Source organism: Andrena cerasifolii, unplaced genomic scaffold, assembly GCF_050908995.1.
Source record: "Andrena cerasifolii isolate SP2316 unplaced genomic scaffold, iyAndCera1_principal scaffold0040, whole genome shotgun sequence".
NCBI lineage: Eukaryota > Metazoa > Arthropoda > Insecta > Hymenoptera > Andrenidae > Andrena > Andrena cerasifolii.
The window spans coordinates 69095-85506 of NW_027484933.1; the positions used below are offsets into that span (position 1 = coordinate 69095).

Sequence of the window (16412 nt, forward strand, 5' to 3'; positions counted from 1 at the left end):
AGGCACGATCGACTCGAATGATCTAGATCAATCCCGTATAAAGAGGGAGGGGATAGGGCAGCAGGGCACCCATGGCGGGAAGCGTAAATCTGTTCAATCCCCCACTTTTACGATTCCCAAGTTCATTGTTTGGGTGCAATTTTTATGTGCAACGCGATTGAGTGCCTTGGTCATTATGTCTGCTACATTTTCGTTCGACTGAACATATCTCAAGCTAATTGATTCTTTCTGCAATTCTTCTCTGACAATATGGCATGCTATGTTTATATGTCTTGTTCGCAAATTTTCTATTCGACTTTTTGAAAAAGCTATTGCCGCTCTGTTATCGCAATATAGATCGCACTTCCCTGAAAATTGTTTAAATAAATTTAGTTCGTTTAGAAACATGCTCAGCCACGTGGATTGTTTTACACCTGATGCTAGAGCTACATATTCGGCTTCCATTGTTGACATGGATATGTTTTTCTGTTTAGACGCCATCCAATCTATAGTATTAGATCCTATCTTTACTACTACACCTGTAAATGAATGGCTATCATCTACGTCTCCTGCCCAATCCGCATCGCAGAAAATCTCGATTTTCGGTTCCTTGTTACACTTATAATCTAACGTATAATCTTTGGTCTTACTTAAATAACGTAATACGTGTTTCGCGTGTATACAATGCATTTCGCTTGGATGTGTATTAAATTGTGACAATTTTGTTGTGGCAAACAATATATCTGGTCTGGTACGCAAAGCTACATACATTAGTGAACCAATTAATTCTCGATATGCCGTCTTTGCTCTTTCGCTTAGATAGTTTGATTGCATGTCTTTTGCTAATTTTAATCCTGGCTCTAACGGTGTCGCAGCACCCCTACATTCTTTCATATTATACTTATTTACCAATGACTCTATGTATGTCTTTTGACGTAATGTAACTTTCTTATTATTTCTTTCTACCTTAACGCCTAACATGTGTAGGAAATTGTATAAAAAATGAGATTATACGCGGGTTTGTATTGGATTTATTAGTAGATATTCTGACACACAGAATATGCAAAAGGAGTAAGTGAAGTTGAATTGAAAATAAAGGAAAATAGAGACTCTGATTGCCCGCGGCTATTGTCTCTCGGTTTCTCGCCTAACGTCTGGCGAATTCGAAAACCATCTCCCGACTAACGACTGCCGTTTCGAGGCATCGCCTTTGTCGTCGCAAACGCACACGCATACACACACCTTCGCTCCAAGGAGAGGCCAGTGTCGCCGACTGTTTACATTTAATAATTGTTTTGATCGCGACCGGTAACTGCCGGTTATTTTGTTACTACACTCGGCCATCCTGATCTGACATCTGCCCTCAGATGTCTCTCACACTTCCACGGTCGCTCTCGCTTGAGTTATTGTCGCTAAAATCGTCGATCCACGGCTTCATGGAGTCCGCAGCGGTCGAGGTTTGCCGTGGCCCTTCGCATTGTCCAACCTTCTGCACCAAATAACGATCGTTCCGTTGTATTTTAATTACGCTATAAGGGCCAAGATATTTTGGCGACAACTTCAAACCAGGTCCGAGCTGCGTTCTGCGAATAGCTACTAGATCGTCTTCCTCGTATCGTCTAGCTGCCTTTCTCTTCGCGTCGTAGGTCTTCTTGTTGGCCTGCTGCACCTCCAGTATGCTTTCCTTCGCTCGTTGCCTCAATTCATCTCGATCCTCGTTGAACATATTTATCCACTCGTTCTCGATCATCTCTTGGATTTTCGGATCACTTTTTAATTTCACCTGCGTTCCGAATAACAAATTGAAGGGCGACAATCCTGTACTCCGGCTCGGCGTAGCGTTAAGGAATCGTTGGGTTATTTCCAAGTATTTGTACCATTCATGCGGCTTCGGTGCGGACAGTTTCGTCAGTAAAGGAATAAGAGTCCGATTAATCCGTTCCACCTGGCCATTGGCCCGAGGCACACCTGTAGTGATTAGGTTATGGTGTATGCCCTCTTCTTTGCAGAAATCTGCAAACTCGCGGGACGTAAAGGCTGTACCACGATCTGAAATTATTTTCCTCAGATTTCCGAATATTGTGGATTGCTTCCTCAACCATTTTAAAACTTCAGCGGTATTTGTCGTCTTGGTTGTATAAAGCCACACGAATTTCGTAAATGCATCCACCACGACGAAGATGTACCTATATTCTTTCTTCGTAGACTGAATTGGCCCTAGGTGATCGATGTGATAAGTGTCTAGCGGCCGGTCCCCTTTGTCAATAGGATTTAAAAAACCTTCCTGCTTTCCCTGTTTCCTCTCTGCGAGTATGCAGCTAACGCAGTTTCGAATGACCTTCTCAATCTTTTCTCGCATATTGCGAAACCAGTAGTCCCTTTTGACGAGCGCTTCTGTCTTACTTGTTGAGAAATGCCCCTCCTCATGTGCACGACGGGCTACCGTTGACTGCATCGATTTAGGCACAACAACTAACATATCTCCACCAATCACTTTAAACAGTACACCACCTCTTACGCAGTAGTCGTTCGTTTTACCCTGCCGCACCAGATCGACAACGTTCCGCAATTCACAATCCTTTTGCTGCGCCGCACGGAGTCGCGCGGTCACACTCTCCTCACTCTCGTTCACAGCCATACAAAATGACAACGCATTACGGCTCAGCGCATCGACATGTTGCATACTTTTACCGGGACGATGTTCGATAACATACTGAAAATCCTCCAGCTGAAGAGCCCACCTAGCCACTCGTACGCAGAGGTCTTTTTTTCGCATGGTCATAGTAAATGCCTGACAGTCCGTTACTATTTTAAAAGATATTCCCAGTAGGTAAACCCTAAACTTTTTTAACGCCTTTATTATTGCTAAGACCTCGAGCTCGTAGCTGGTATACTTCTCTTCGGCCGGGCTGGTTTTTCCGCTCGCATAATATACCGGGTGTAACGCACCGTCTTCATCATCGCGTTGCAGCAGCATTGCACCATATCCATACATACATGCATCAGTGTGCAGTTCCGTATCCGCGCCTATTCTATAAATTTTCAATACCGGTCCACTACACAGTGTCATTTTTAGAAGCTCAAACGCTTGTTCCTCCTTTGCACCGAATTCAAATTTAACATCGGCTCTCAGTAAATTTGTCAACGGCCTCGCGATTATTGAATACCGGTTTACGAATTTCCTAAAGTAACCTGTCAGCCCTAGAAAACTTTGGACGCTCTTAACATTTGTCGGCTTTGGAAACCTCATGACAGCCTCTGTTTTGTGTTCCGACGGGCGCACGCTGCCATTCTCGACTATGTGCCCCAGATATTCGACTTTCGTCTGCATAAAACGGCATTTATCCCAATTAATGATTAATCCATATCTGCTCGCGGTGTTCAGCACCTTCTCAAGATTTTTTAACCCGCTCGCGTAGTTTACAGACGGTATCACGAGGTCATCCATATACGCCAGTACACACTTAGCGGCTATCAAATCTTTGAATACGCAATTCACGAACCTTTGAAAGATTGATGGAGAATTACACAGGCCAAAAGGAACTTTTAGAAATTCGTATTGTCCGTCGGGTATTATGAAAGCCGTATACTTTCTACTATCTTCGTCTACGTCTACGTGAAAAAATCCGTTTCGCAAGTCCAGTGTACTGTAGACTTTTGCATCTTGTAATAAATCTAATTGGTCTTCCACCAGAGGCAGTGGATACCGATCCTTTATGATCTTTTTATTGAGAAGTCTGTAGTCGATGCATATTCTGATTTTACCATTTTTCTTCCTGACAAGAACGATAGGACTTGCGTATTCGGATAAGGACGGCTGAATTATTCCTTCGGCTAACCATTCTTCGATCTGAGCCTTTACTTCCTCTCGCTCCGATTGCGATAACCTTCTGGCCCTCTGATACACTGGTTCGTCGTCTTTCAAAATTAGCTTCATCTTTATGCCTACGCTCTGTTCTTTTATCGGCCTATAGTTAACGACAAGATCTTCTACAGCGCTTCTGCATGCAGCGTCTGCGATATACGACACATCTATTTTATTAACCTCGCGAATATCGTCTATTTTGAAAATCTCGGCTACTTCGGGACCAGGAGAAATATCACTCTCGGGCTTAGAGATTGATAGTTTACCAGTCTTTATACTGACGTCGACCGTGTTTATGAAGTCCGTACCGAGTATTAACCCCTGCTGCATTAAGTCGGAGGAGATCACGCGTATTGTGATCGGGTATGTATTATTATCTATTGTAATATCTGCAGAGAACTCCCCTAAAGTCTTATTCGTATCGGAGCCCACGCCACGGAACAAAATTTCGTTATTTCGCAACCGCGGAGCGCCGATCTTTACATATTCATCCGCCCGCATCAAACACAAGTCGCTACCCGAATCGATAAGTGCTATCAAACCACGCCCCGCTATCTTTACCTGTTTGTAGTGTTTTCCTCGTGGAAGCTCTGTAACGCTACACATTTTCTTTTCCGCATTCGCCTTCTTCGGGCACTTTGACGCAATGTGTCCGTGTTCATGGCAGTTGAAACACTTTAATCCCTTGCCCTTTACTGGGCAATTCGCACTAATGTGATCAGGCAAACCACAATTAAAACATATTCTGCCTCCCGAATTGGCGGCACGCACTGGTTTCTTCGTTCTATCTTCGGGGCGCTTCGCCTTCGCCTTCATGTTATTCCTCAATTCTTCATAAATGACGAATCTCTTCTTCAGCTCTCCGATGCTTTTGGCCCCGTACAATATGACTTTATTGGCCTCTTCGTCTCGAATCCCATCGATTATATACCGTATCACCGAATCAGTGTCTACGTCTGCTTGGGTAGCTATGTCGAGCATCTTGTAGGTGTACTCCTGGTACGACTCGTCGTCCTGTTTTTTCCTCTGCTGCAACTCTCGATGTATTTTGTGACTACAGACCTTATCTCCGAATTCGGATCTTAAGGCACTCTTTAAACAATTCCAGCTCTTGCCACATTTTTCATAATTGACGAACAGCTTCGCCGATCCTCGCAGAAGTCTTCTAGCATACATGGCTTTTTGGATGCCGGTCCATTCGCACATCTCGGCCGTTTCCTCGAAATCGCTGATCCAACGTTTTATACTTCGCTTGTCGTCACCGCTAAACGTTGTCATCGATTCCTCAACATCTTTGAAACTAGGCACATACCTTACACGTCTGTCCGTTCTGCGAGTATTGCGTCTTAATCTGTATCTCACATCACTATCGTCATCGTCGTCATTGTCATTGCTTTCAGAACTGCCGTCTGCATGTCCGCTAGCAGCGTCGCTTCCGTCGTCTTCCACGCCTTTGTCTGCGTCATCTTCTTCTTCACGTTCGCCTTCCAACGCTAGCGCCGCTTCCAACCGACGTTGTAGCTCTTCTTTGGTTCCGGCTATCTTTAACTTTCTCCTTTTCAACTCCACTCGAAGGTCCTCCCTTGTCATTTTGGCCAGATCGGATTCATCACGTACGTTCTCCGCACTGGTACCTTCCCCTTTTTTACCGTCACTCATCTTTAAAGTCTTTAATAGTTCTTGGTCACACTGGAAAATGTCCAACCTATCCCGCGTTTGGATTATGATGGTACTTGTTTTATACAATCCCGGACGAGCCCCCACTTTTGTAGGAAATTGTATAAAAAATGAGATTATACGCGGGTTTGTATTGGATTTATTAGTAGATATTCTGACACACAGAAAACGCAAAAGGAGTAAGTGAAGTTGAATTGAAAATAAAGGAAAATAGAGACTCTGATTGCCCGCGGCTATTGTCTCTCGGTTTCTCGCCTAACGTCTGGCGAATTCGAAAACCATCTCCCGACTAACGACTGCCGTTTCGAGGCATCGCCTTTGTCGTCGCAAACGCACACGCATACACACACCTTCGCTCCAAGGAGAGGCCAGTGTCGCCGACTGTTTACATTTAATAATTGTTTTGATCGCGACCGGTAACTGCCGGTTATTTTGTTACTACACATGTGATTTATATCACCTAAGTCTTTCGTTTCGTATTTTTGGCTTATAGACTTTACAAAATTATTAATTGACTTTGGGTCGTTTGAAAATAGGAAAATATCATCTACATATACTACTGCTATGGTCCAGTATCTATTTCTATACACGCAAGTAGATGAACGTAATCTTTCAAACCCTTTTTCCGTAAGAAAACGATCCAATTCGTCATTCCAGTTTCTCCCAGATTGTTTTAGTCCATATATGGGCCGTTTTAGTCTTACTATTCTTTCTCTTTCATTTTGGTGTGCCGGAGTCAATCTCATGTATATCTCTTCTTCGAGTTTTCCATAGAGATATGTGCATTTTATATCTAATTGTCTAGTAAACCAGTTGAAGAAAACTGAAATAGCTATTAGAAGTCGTATTATTGAGAAATTCGCGACGGGTGCGTAAGTTTCGTTGTAATTGATTCCCTTCTGTTGGGAAAAACTTTGAGCTACTAACCTGGCTTTGAATCTATGTACATTACCTTCGCTATCTTTCTTTATTTTAAAAACCCATTTACTGCCAATAAATTTTCGTCCAGCGGGCAAATGGTCTACTATTTCCCAGGTTTCTCGTTGAATTAGACTATTCATCTCGTCGCTTATGACCTGTTCCCACTGGCTTGCTTGTGGGGTTGACATGGCTTCATCTAGTGTGCTTGGTTCAACGATTTCCATGAAATTCAGTTCTACGCTGTCTGTGTCTTCACCTTCCGAAGGAGTTGTCTCGCTTTCTTGTACTTTGGGTTTGCCCCTCCTTCCGTATGGATTTCTGATAATCTTTTTTGGTCTACCAACCTTTTTCTTTGGTTTTGTATCCTTTACCCCCACTATTTCGTCGGTCGCGTCGATTTCTTGGGGTTCAGTTTCTGTTTATTCGACATCCGTTTGTCTTGATTCAATCGCCGTTTCTTCTCCTGGCCAAGTGTTATTGTACGTGTATTCGTATTGACTATCTCCACGATATATCCATTCGTATCCCATTTTGTCCTCTGCGAAACGCACATGCTTGGTAATAATTACGTCTTGTTTCTTTGGACACCATAAGCGGTAACCTTTCGTCTGAGTTGCATACCCAATGAATATACAAGGGACTGCTCTGTCGTCTAGTTTCTTTTGTCCCTGTTTCGGTAGATGAGCGTAGGCTAGCGATCCGTATACTTTTAGGTGCCTTACGCTTGGAGTTCGCCCTGTCCAAATAGTGAGTGGGATTTGATCCTTGAGGGATGTATGGGATACTCGATTTCCAATGTAGGCAGCCGTGGCAACCGCCTCTGCCCAAAACTTTTGAGGTAATTGAGCTGACCTGAGCATTGATCTCACTAGATCGAGCAACGTCCTATTGGTGCGTTTGGCTATTCCGTTCATTTGAGGCGTTTCTACATTTGACTTTTCGTGTTTTATACCTTTTTCCTCAAAGTAGTTATTCAATTCTTTATTACAGTACTCTTTTCCGTTATCGGAGCAAAATCACTTAATTCTGTTACCTGTTTCTAATTCTACTTTTGCAATGTATTTTCTGATGTGATCTTTAACCTCATCCTTCGAGTTCAAGAATGCGATAGTAGTGTGTCTCGAATAGTCGTCGACGAATGTAGCGAAATATCGCTTTCCACTCAGCGATTTGACTGGCATAGGTCCACAGATATCTGAGTGAATGAGCTCGCAGACTTCTCGCGACTGGCGATCTTTAATTTTTCGACAAGGGATTTTTGTCGACTTACCAATACAGCAATCTTCGCATATACTCTCGTCTATCATTGTGTTCTCTAGTCCGTGAACACGATTTGATCCCGCTGTCTTTTCGATCGTCTTCTGATTAACGTGGCAAAACCACCGATGCCATATACTATTATCTTTTACCGTTACGCTATGAGATTCTACTAATTGTTCTGTGTTTACTACCGTTTTCGCTCGTGCTACGTATAGGTCATTTTTTCTATCTGCTATGCACATGATTCGTCCATTTGTTATGTCACGTATTTTTGCTTTTCCATTCCTAATAATGACCTCTTTTGCCCTTTGTTCTATTTGAGAGACGGACATTAAATTTTTTCTAACGTTAGGTACATAGTATACATTGTGCAACGTTACATACTGGGTTTCGTTGCCGATAAAGGATTTTATTACGATATCACCAATTCCCTTCTCCTCAAATTTATCGTTTCCTTTCCCATTTGGTTCTGCTGCTGTGTTAATTGGCTCTAATCGAATTTCTTTAAAAGTTTTGAACCATTCTCTACGTATACATACGTGGTGTGTGCAGCCACTATCTAACAACCATGTACCTTCTATATCAATATTATTTAGCGACAATAAGAATCCTTCATTATTAACTCTGTTTGTATTATTAGAGTTTTGACGATGATTTTGATTCTTGTTTTTATTCTTTAACCAACAGTTCTTTATGTCATGTCCCTGTTTCTTACAATATGAGTAAAACGCGGTCTTGGTCTATTTAACGAGCTTGTAATTTTGTTCGGTACTTGCCTGGGTCCTTTTCCAAGTTGCAATGCCTCCTTGTGGCCTTCATCCTCATCTCCGTGGCGAGATTTACGTCTATCAAATTCGGTGAGAAGTGATTTTGTGATCTCCGCCGATGTAAACTTGTCGTCTGGTAGGCTGGCTAGGGACATATTTAAGTTTTCATAATTATCTGGCAATCCTGCCAGTAGAATATATGCCATGTCCTCATCCTTTACGTCGGAACCTGCTTCATTAAGATTATTTGCCACAACTTTTATTCTAGAAATATATGACGATATGGATTCTTCTTCCTTCATTTTAGACTGGTAAAGCTGTTTCTTCAATTGCATTATTCTTACTCTAGATTTGGGCTGATGCACTTGTTCTAATGCTTTCCATGCTTCATGTGCGTTAGCGCAGTCTTCTATGTGCACTTGTTGGTTCGGTTCTACATGCAGTCCTATAGCTGCTATCGCTTTATCGTCATTTGCCTCAAGTAGTTTCTTTTGTTCAGCTGTGGCGTTTTGTGGTGATTCAGTCTTGGTGAGCACATGGTTTAATAGGCCTTTACCTTTTAGATACCATTTCATTTCTATTTTCCAAGTGCGGTAGTTACCGTCCGATAACTTTGCAATTTGCAAGTCTACTTTTGTATTATCATTCATTCTTGTGGTAAATGATATTAATTTGCTCACCTGTTGCAGAGTTGAAACCTTTTTCAACGTGGCGTGTTTTTAGGTTATGTTGCCTGTACTTCACGTGCCTGGGCCCATAACCAATGAAAAATGAAAATTGGACGTGTACAGGTATAATGCCCACTGGGCTCCTTTTATTTTAATACCTTAAACCCACCACCGTTATAATCGTGTATCAAAAACTGCACGTATATATATGATATTATTTCGGATTCCTTCTTAAGCAAAAACACAAGGTTGATTCGTCTAAAAATATAGAGGTTTATTATCAATTACATAATAAATAATTATCACATACATACTTCCACGTGTTTCACTAACCTAAAAATATAGAGAATCAACAATTAAATGTTTGTGCTTCTCTATATTCTCTCAACATATGATCTTTTCTTATAGGGACCTGCACTTGTAGATTCTGTACTACTGGGTTCATTAATTCGATCTCACTATTTATCAATATAATTAATTTTTGTATTAATCAATTTAACCGTCACTCTGTCTATCTCTATTCTCTGTTTTCTTTATCTTCTCAAGTCCTGACCTCTCTCGAGCATCTACGTAACTCACCAGCCTATACACGAAGCTTACATCTCCCCTCCACAAGACGCTTAATTTTCATCCTAAGATGCAAATTTAGCGTTATTTTTACCATACATCAGTCGACACAGGTGTGAGCTTTGTTATATGATACAAACCAAGTGATCTTTTTCTATGACCCGTGTTTACTTTATAAATTGAATCTGATACTTTCTCCGATATTTCAAAGGGACCTATCCTGATTTCATCCATTTTTTTCCTGTTTAATTTATTTCCATTAACCACGTAAACTAAATCTCCTTCTTTGAAATTATACTGTGTTCTGTTTTTATCAAATATAGATTTATTATAATCATGGGATTTTTTTGTTTTGAGCAGTGCTATTCTTCTATCTTGTTCCAAACTTCTTGTATTTTTATTTTTCTCTTTTAATTCAGGTGGTAACAAGTCAGTAGATTCTCCACTTAGCAGGTATTTTGGTGAAAATCCTGTAATTGTGTGATTTGTTTCGTTATATTTATTTGTACATTCTTCTGCTATTTTGGACCATGCTGATTTTTTTCCTTTCTCATTCAGTTTACAGCGTATTCTATTCACCAACGTCTGATTTAACCTTTCGTTTAGACCGTTAGAGAAAGGTGCGTCTACGGCTGTAAAAATCAGTTGTACATTTCGATTTTCAAGGTAATTTTTGAATTCGTTTGAATTTAAGGCCGGATATTGATCTGAGAGCAGTATTTCAATCGTGTTATCTTTCGAAACCTTCTCAATTAGTTTTATGAAGTCTTGAGCGTTTTGATTTTTCGAGCATGAGCTGTATGTAAATCTTGTAAAATGGTCCACTAGTAGATGTAGGTATTTCTTTGTTGATCTTCGACCCCCAAATCCGCCAACTGTGTCCAAAGACATTATTTGGAAGGGTTTCTCGGCTGGACCTAATTGTGACATTAGACCGTATTTTCTGTTTGCTCTTGTTTTATTTTTTATGCAAACTTCACAGTTTTTACACATTATTTTGATGTTTTTCATTATATTCTGTGCCGTGTAAAAAGGTTTTACCTTAGCTTCCATCTGATTTATTCCTATGTGACAGTAGTTTTCGTGAATTTTCTTCAGCACAATTTTACTATATTCTTCACTTAATATTATTTTTTTCCTTTTTCTTTTATCTTTTTTGTAGTAGATGCCATCTTCCATAGTAAATTTTGCATTCTCTCTCAACTGTTTGTTTTGTGCTTGATCACTTTTTATATCTTCTAGACTAATAATATTTACCGTTTTCAGGTTATCTTCGTTATTTTCGTGATTTTCAAACACTGGGTGTCTGCTGAGGCAGTCTGCTTCTATATTCGTTTTTCCTGGATTGTACTTTATTGTAAGGTTGTATTGGGACAAATAGTGAATCATATCCCCTAGTTCATCATCTGTTCTGTTTTTGACATTTAACTTTTCTAGCGGTTTATGATCTGTATATACCGTGAAGGAGTTTCCCAGTAACCAATGTTGCCAGAATTTCAGACTTTCTTTTATGGCTAAGCATTCTAAAAAGATGGCTTTCTTCTTTTTTTGAGATTCGTTCAGCTTTTTTGAAAAGTAAGCTACAGCTTTCAGATCTCCATTTAATTGGATTTGTTTCAAAACCGCTCCTAAACCGTGTATGCTAGCATCCGTATAAATAACTGTCGGTAATTTTGGATCAAAAATTGCAAGATTTGGTCTAGAACAGAGATGATTTTTGATTATTTCAAATGCTTCTTGGCATTCATTTGACCAGTAAAATTTTGTATCTTTACGGAGTAGATTGTGTAGCGACTCCAGTATTATTGTAACATTTGGAATATACTTTCCATGAAAATTAATTTTCCCTAAAAACTGTCTTACGTGTTTTTTGTTTTGTGGAGTTGGAAATTCTCTTATTGATTTTAAGTTATCTTTTAGAGGTGTAATTGTATTATCTTTTATTACGTGTCCTAAGTATTTTACTGAATTTGATGCAAATTTGCACTTTGTGAATTTTAGTCTAAGTCCTTCTTTTTTTATAGCGTCCAGTAATCTTTTAATATGTACTATATGCTCAGCAAATGTTCTTGAGAAAATTAATATATCGTCGATATAATTTTTTGCAAATCTAGATAGTCCATATTTTCTTATAATACCTCTTAAAATTCGTTGAAAAATTGCTGGAGACGTCTTTAGGCCAAAAGGAAGACACGTCCATTGATAATGTCCTTCCTGCGTCACAAATCCTGTTTTTGGTCTATCTCGAATTCTTAAAGGTATGGACCAAAAGGCTGAGTTTATGTCCAGAGTTGTAAAATATTTACAGTCAATGGTCTCAGTCATTAGGTCTTCTATTAAGGGAAACGGTTGAGATTGAGGAACTATTATCTTATTTAATTCTCTAAAGTCTATACATAAACGACTTCTTTTCCCTTCATCTCTTTTAAAGGCTAGTGTCACTGGCGCTGCAAAAGGACTATATGACTCCTCAATCAAATTATGTTTTAATAGTTCCGCGATCTGTCTTTCTATCTCAATTCTATCTGTGATTGAACATCTATATGGTCTTTTATAGCAATATTTTTCCGTTTGTAGGTCAATGAATGCTTCATAATTTTTTACTTTGCCTACGTCATATTTATCTTTGGCGAAAATCTGTTTATATTCATTTATTAAGACGTTTATTTCTTCTCTTTGATCTGAATCTAAGTGTTCCGTGTCAGTAATAAATCGGTTTGTGTCTATTCCTTCATTGAAATTTACTTCATATTCTTGAATTAATTTTCCTGTGTCCTGTTCTTTTTTTTTATTCTCTTTCATATTTTCTTTTAGCTTTTTAACATCTAAATTTTCATCATGAGTCAATCCAAAATTTTTTATTGTATCTAGTCCCAATATCATGTCATTATCAAAATCTTTACTTTCCAATATAAATGCATTTATATTTTTTTCTTCGTCCAGTATTCTTGCTTTTAGAGTTATCAATCCCTCAGTTTTTCCCCTGCCATTAATCGATCTTAACGTGCTGCTTTGTTGATCTTTTTCTCTGTTTTTTAATTTTATTAATTTGGAATTTATCACGGTCACGTTTGAACCAGGATCATAAATTCCTTTAACTTTCAATACGTTGTTTAATAGAACGTCAAGTTTGATTAACGGCGGGAAATTCAGTTTTTTTGATCCTCTGTATTAAGTTCAACTTCTAATATTGAATTTGTAGATATATTTCTATTTTGAGTTCCATTTCTTTCTGCTTTATACCAGCATAGGTTTTCTGGATGGTATCGGTTTTTCTTACCTTTTTCTTCACAAATCTTGCATGGCTTTTTATCACTACTTCTCGTTTCTGATTTTGTAATTCTTCTTACTTCTTTGTTATCCTCTGTAATCTTTCTATTCGTTGTTTTCTCGTATCTTCTTAATTCATTAAATAAGTCTTTTGAGTTTTCTAAATCTTCTCTATCGATTTTGTCTCTCACAAATGCCGGTAATCCCGCAGCAATTAGATTTATTAAAGTTTTTCTATCTATTTCTTTGTTTGTTTCTAACAATAGACGTTCTTTTCTTAAAGCATAATCTAAAAGTGAGCCATTCAGAAACCTGTAATTTATCGCATGCATTACCGGTGACCATCCTTTATCTGCAAAAGTTCCTAGGAAATTTTCTCTCCAAATTCTCCATTCCGAATTTAGTGTATTTCTTATTAACATAGAACTATGCCAGTCTCTGCAATTATCTTCTAGAAACAATCTTAAAATTTCAATTTTTTCAACGTCTTTTGTAATATTTAATCTGTCACATTCGCTCTCGTATGTCGATAACCATAGCTTTACACTAACGTTCTTACCATTGAATTTCTCAATTACAAATTTTTCGGAGATTTTACTTAGGTTTCGATTCTTCAAAGTTTGACTATCCTCTTTATGTTCAGACAACTTTTCCAAGATCTTTAGTAGGTTTTCATCTATTTGTGTTGTTTGAGCCGTGATTTGTTGTTTTTGGGATGTTTGACTTTCTTCTAATAGATAGTCTCCTATTACCATATTTCCACTCCCGTCTTTATAATTACCTAATACTTTTTCGCTTAGATTAAACCATACACTTCGTGTATGTCCGCGCTTCGTCAGAGTCGTTGTAACTTTTTTGAACTCGGGCAGAGCTGTGAGCTCTGCATGATGTTTTTGCGACCACAGGTTTCTTGGGATATGAAATTTTATATCTTCTTCATTTGTTATGGATGTAATGGCTATGACGTTTGATTTGGGGTCTTCCGCTGCAACGACTTCAAATTGGAATTTTAACCTTTCCATAATGTTGCGTATTCGACGTCTCTTCTCGTGCGCGTTTCTTGCCCAAACGTGATAATTGTTGATTTATGATATTATTTCGGATTCCTTCTTAAGCAAAAACACAAGGTTGATTCGTCTAAAAATATAGAGGTTTATTATCAATTACATAATAAATAATTATCACATACATACTTCCACGTGTTTCACTAACCTAAAAATATAGAGAATCAACAATTAAATGTTTGTGCTTCTCTATATTCTCTCAACATATGATCTTTTCTTATAGGGACCTGCACTTGTAGATTCTGTACTACTGGGTTCATTAATTCGATCTCACTATTTATCAATATAATTAATTTTTGTATTAATCAATTTAACCGTCACTCTGTCTATCTCTATTCTCTGTTTTCTTTATCTTCTCAAGTCCTGACCTCTCTCGAGCATCTACGTAACTCACCAGCCTATACACGAAGCTTACATATATATTGTTACAAATAATAATATGAAGGAATAATATAGAATATAAAAAAAATAATTAAAATTTATTTGGCTTAATTATCCCACTCGATCACATCATCAGCAAATAGATTAGTTAATGGTAAATCCATAGGAACTGGCACAGGGTCAGTTTGAACTGCAACAACACTAGCCCGAAGCCCCGATACTTTATTCCTATAGGTATCAAAATCAATATTTTCCGCTTTGACGTTTCGCCAAGCCACACTCTTTGGATGAAACGCATGATTATTCTGAGATATAGTTATTTGTTTATTATCATCATCATCGAAATCGCCTAAAAACGTTTGTTGTTCATATCGATGCATCCAATAGTCCTCGTCATTCTCGAAGTAGTCGTGTATTGGATTATCGCATTTTTTAAAAACTTTTAAAAAAATGTCGCCATCCTGATTAGCTTCCGCCTCATAAAGTTCTGCACATCGAATTTCTTCGGTTTGAACCGCAACATTTCGACAGGCCGCATACATTTTCGGGCTGGATGAATGGATAACTGCCGCAGCAGCGGTGATCGTAGCGGTAGCCGGACGTTTCAAATTCATGGGCAATGAAATAATCTGAAACCGAGTTTTCTTATAATTCTCAAAGTTATTAACACAACGATTCACTAAAATATGATAATGGAAACTTACGGTATTAATCGATTGTATTTCCATGCGTTGAACGATTGATAATGTCCTTCAAAAGCAATTTTCTTCAAAGCAATTTCACGTAACACAAAAAATGAAAAAAGTGTTTCAAAGAACTGTCAAAGTGACTGCACGTTGACTACGATTTGAAGACAACTGGTCTCGCTGCATCTCCAAGCTCCCACATGTGGGCCCATGCCTAAAGTTGCATAGCTTTGCAAAGTAGGATGCCTTTGTTCTTCGCCATCTTCATCACAGGCCACCTGCATTTTCGCTGACCATCCTCACCTTCTATACATATTCGAATTATTCACTAACCATCTTCAGAGTGCACTTATCATGTTCTTCGAATTCTTGTCCCTTCTTCTTTGGACACATCATTCGACTAGGTCACACCACTTTTGATCGCGTATCGAACGTGTATTGGACGTCTATTGAACCACTTCCAACACATAACGTACCACTTTCAACGTCTATCGTATCACTTTCAACGTCTTTCGTAACACTCTGAACGTGTATCAAACGTGTATTGGACCACTTTCAACGTCTATCGTACCACTCTGAACGTGTGTCAAACGTGTATTGGACCACTTTCAACGCCTAACGTCCCACTCTGAACGTCTATCAAACGTTTATCATACGTGTATGGTACCGCGTTGATCATGAATCGTACTACTTCTACATAATAATTACAACTATCGTCTTAATCTAGCGTACATGCAGAAGGTTGGAGGTTGAGGAGGGTGAAGAAAAAACAGTTATGCATTAAAAATTGATTATATTTTATTTGTGTATTTCCCTCTGGCGTTTAGACCACCAGATGAATATTTTAAATACATTTTGCATGACACAGTGCTTTGCGTGTCTGCCACATCGCAGAGTATTAACTACGTTTAGCTTATTTAGGGATTTGATATCCTCGCAGTCAATGTCTAGCGTCTCGATGATCACGTCCGCTCTCGTATTTTCATCGAGGAAATCCACGAGCCAATCGCGTTTCTGCAGCCCTTTAACGTATACGACATGGGGTGTGTCATCTTCCTCGTCGATCGCATCGGCTACAGATTTCATAATTAGCTGTTTAGCCATACTGTACGGAACGTCTCCATCTTCTCAACGTAGTCCATGATGTTTTGCCACCAACCACCGGATGCTCGATTTGTCGGATTTTGTAAGAAGATATTGTAGCATCGAACTCCCAAAAATATAGTGCGAGAGAATTGTATCCCTTTCGTAGGATAGCCACTTCCTTCGCGACAAATCTTCCATCGACGATGAACCCTTGCAGGTCA

General features: G+C 39.0%; 1 protein-coding gene across 1 annotated transcript; it reads right to left on the bottom strand.

Moving 5' to 3' along the window:
- Positions 1 to 12843: 12843 nt before the first annotated feature.
- On the bottom strand, positions 12844 to 14439 carry LOC143378056 (uncharacterized). Its single transcript, XM_076829900.1, has 2 exons — positions 14164 to 14439; positions 12844 to 14080 (listed from the first exon to the last, which is right to left on the bottom strand). Exon 2 carries the CDS (start codon positions 13994 to 13996, stop codon positions 12854 to 12856), a length of 1143 nt encoding a protein of 380 aa, XP_076686015.1. The 5' UTR covers positions 13997 to 14080; positions 14164 to 14439; the 3' UTR covers positions 12844 to 12853.
- Between the last annotated feature and the right edge of the window lie 1973 nt (positions 14440 to 16412).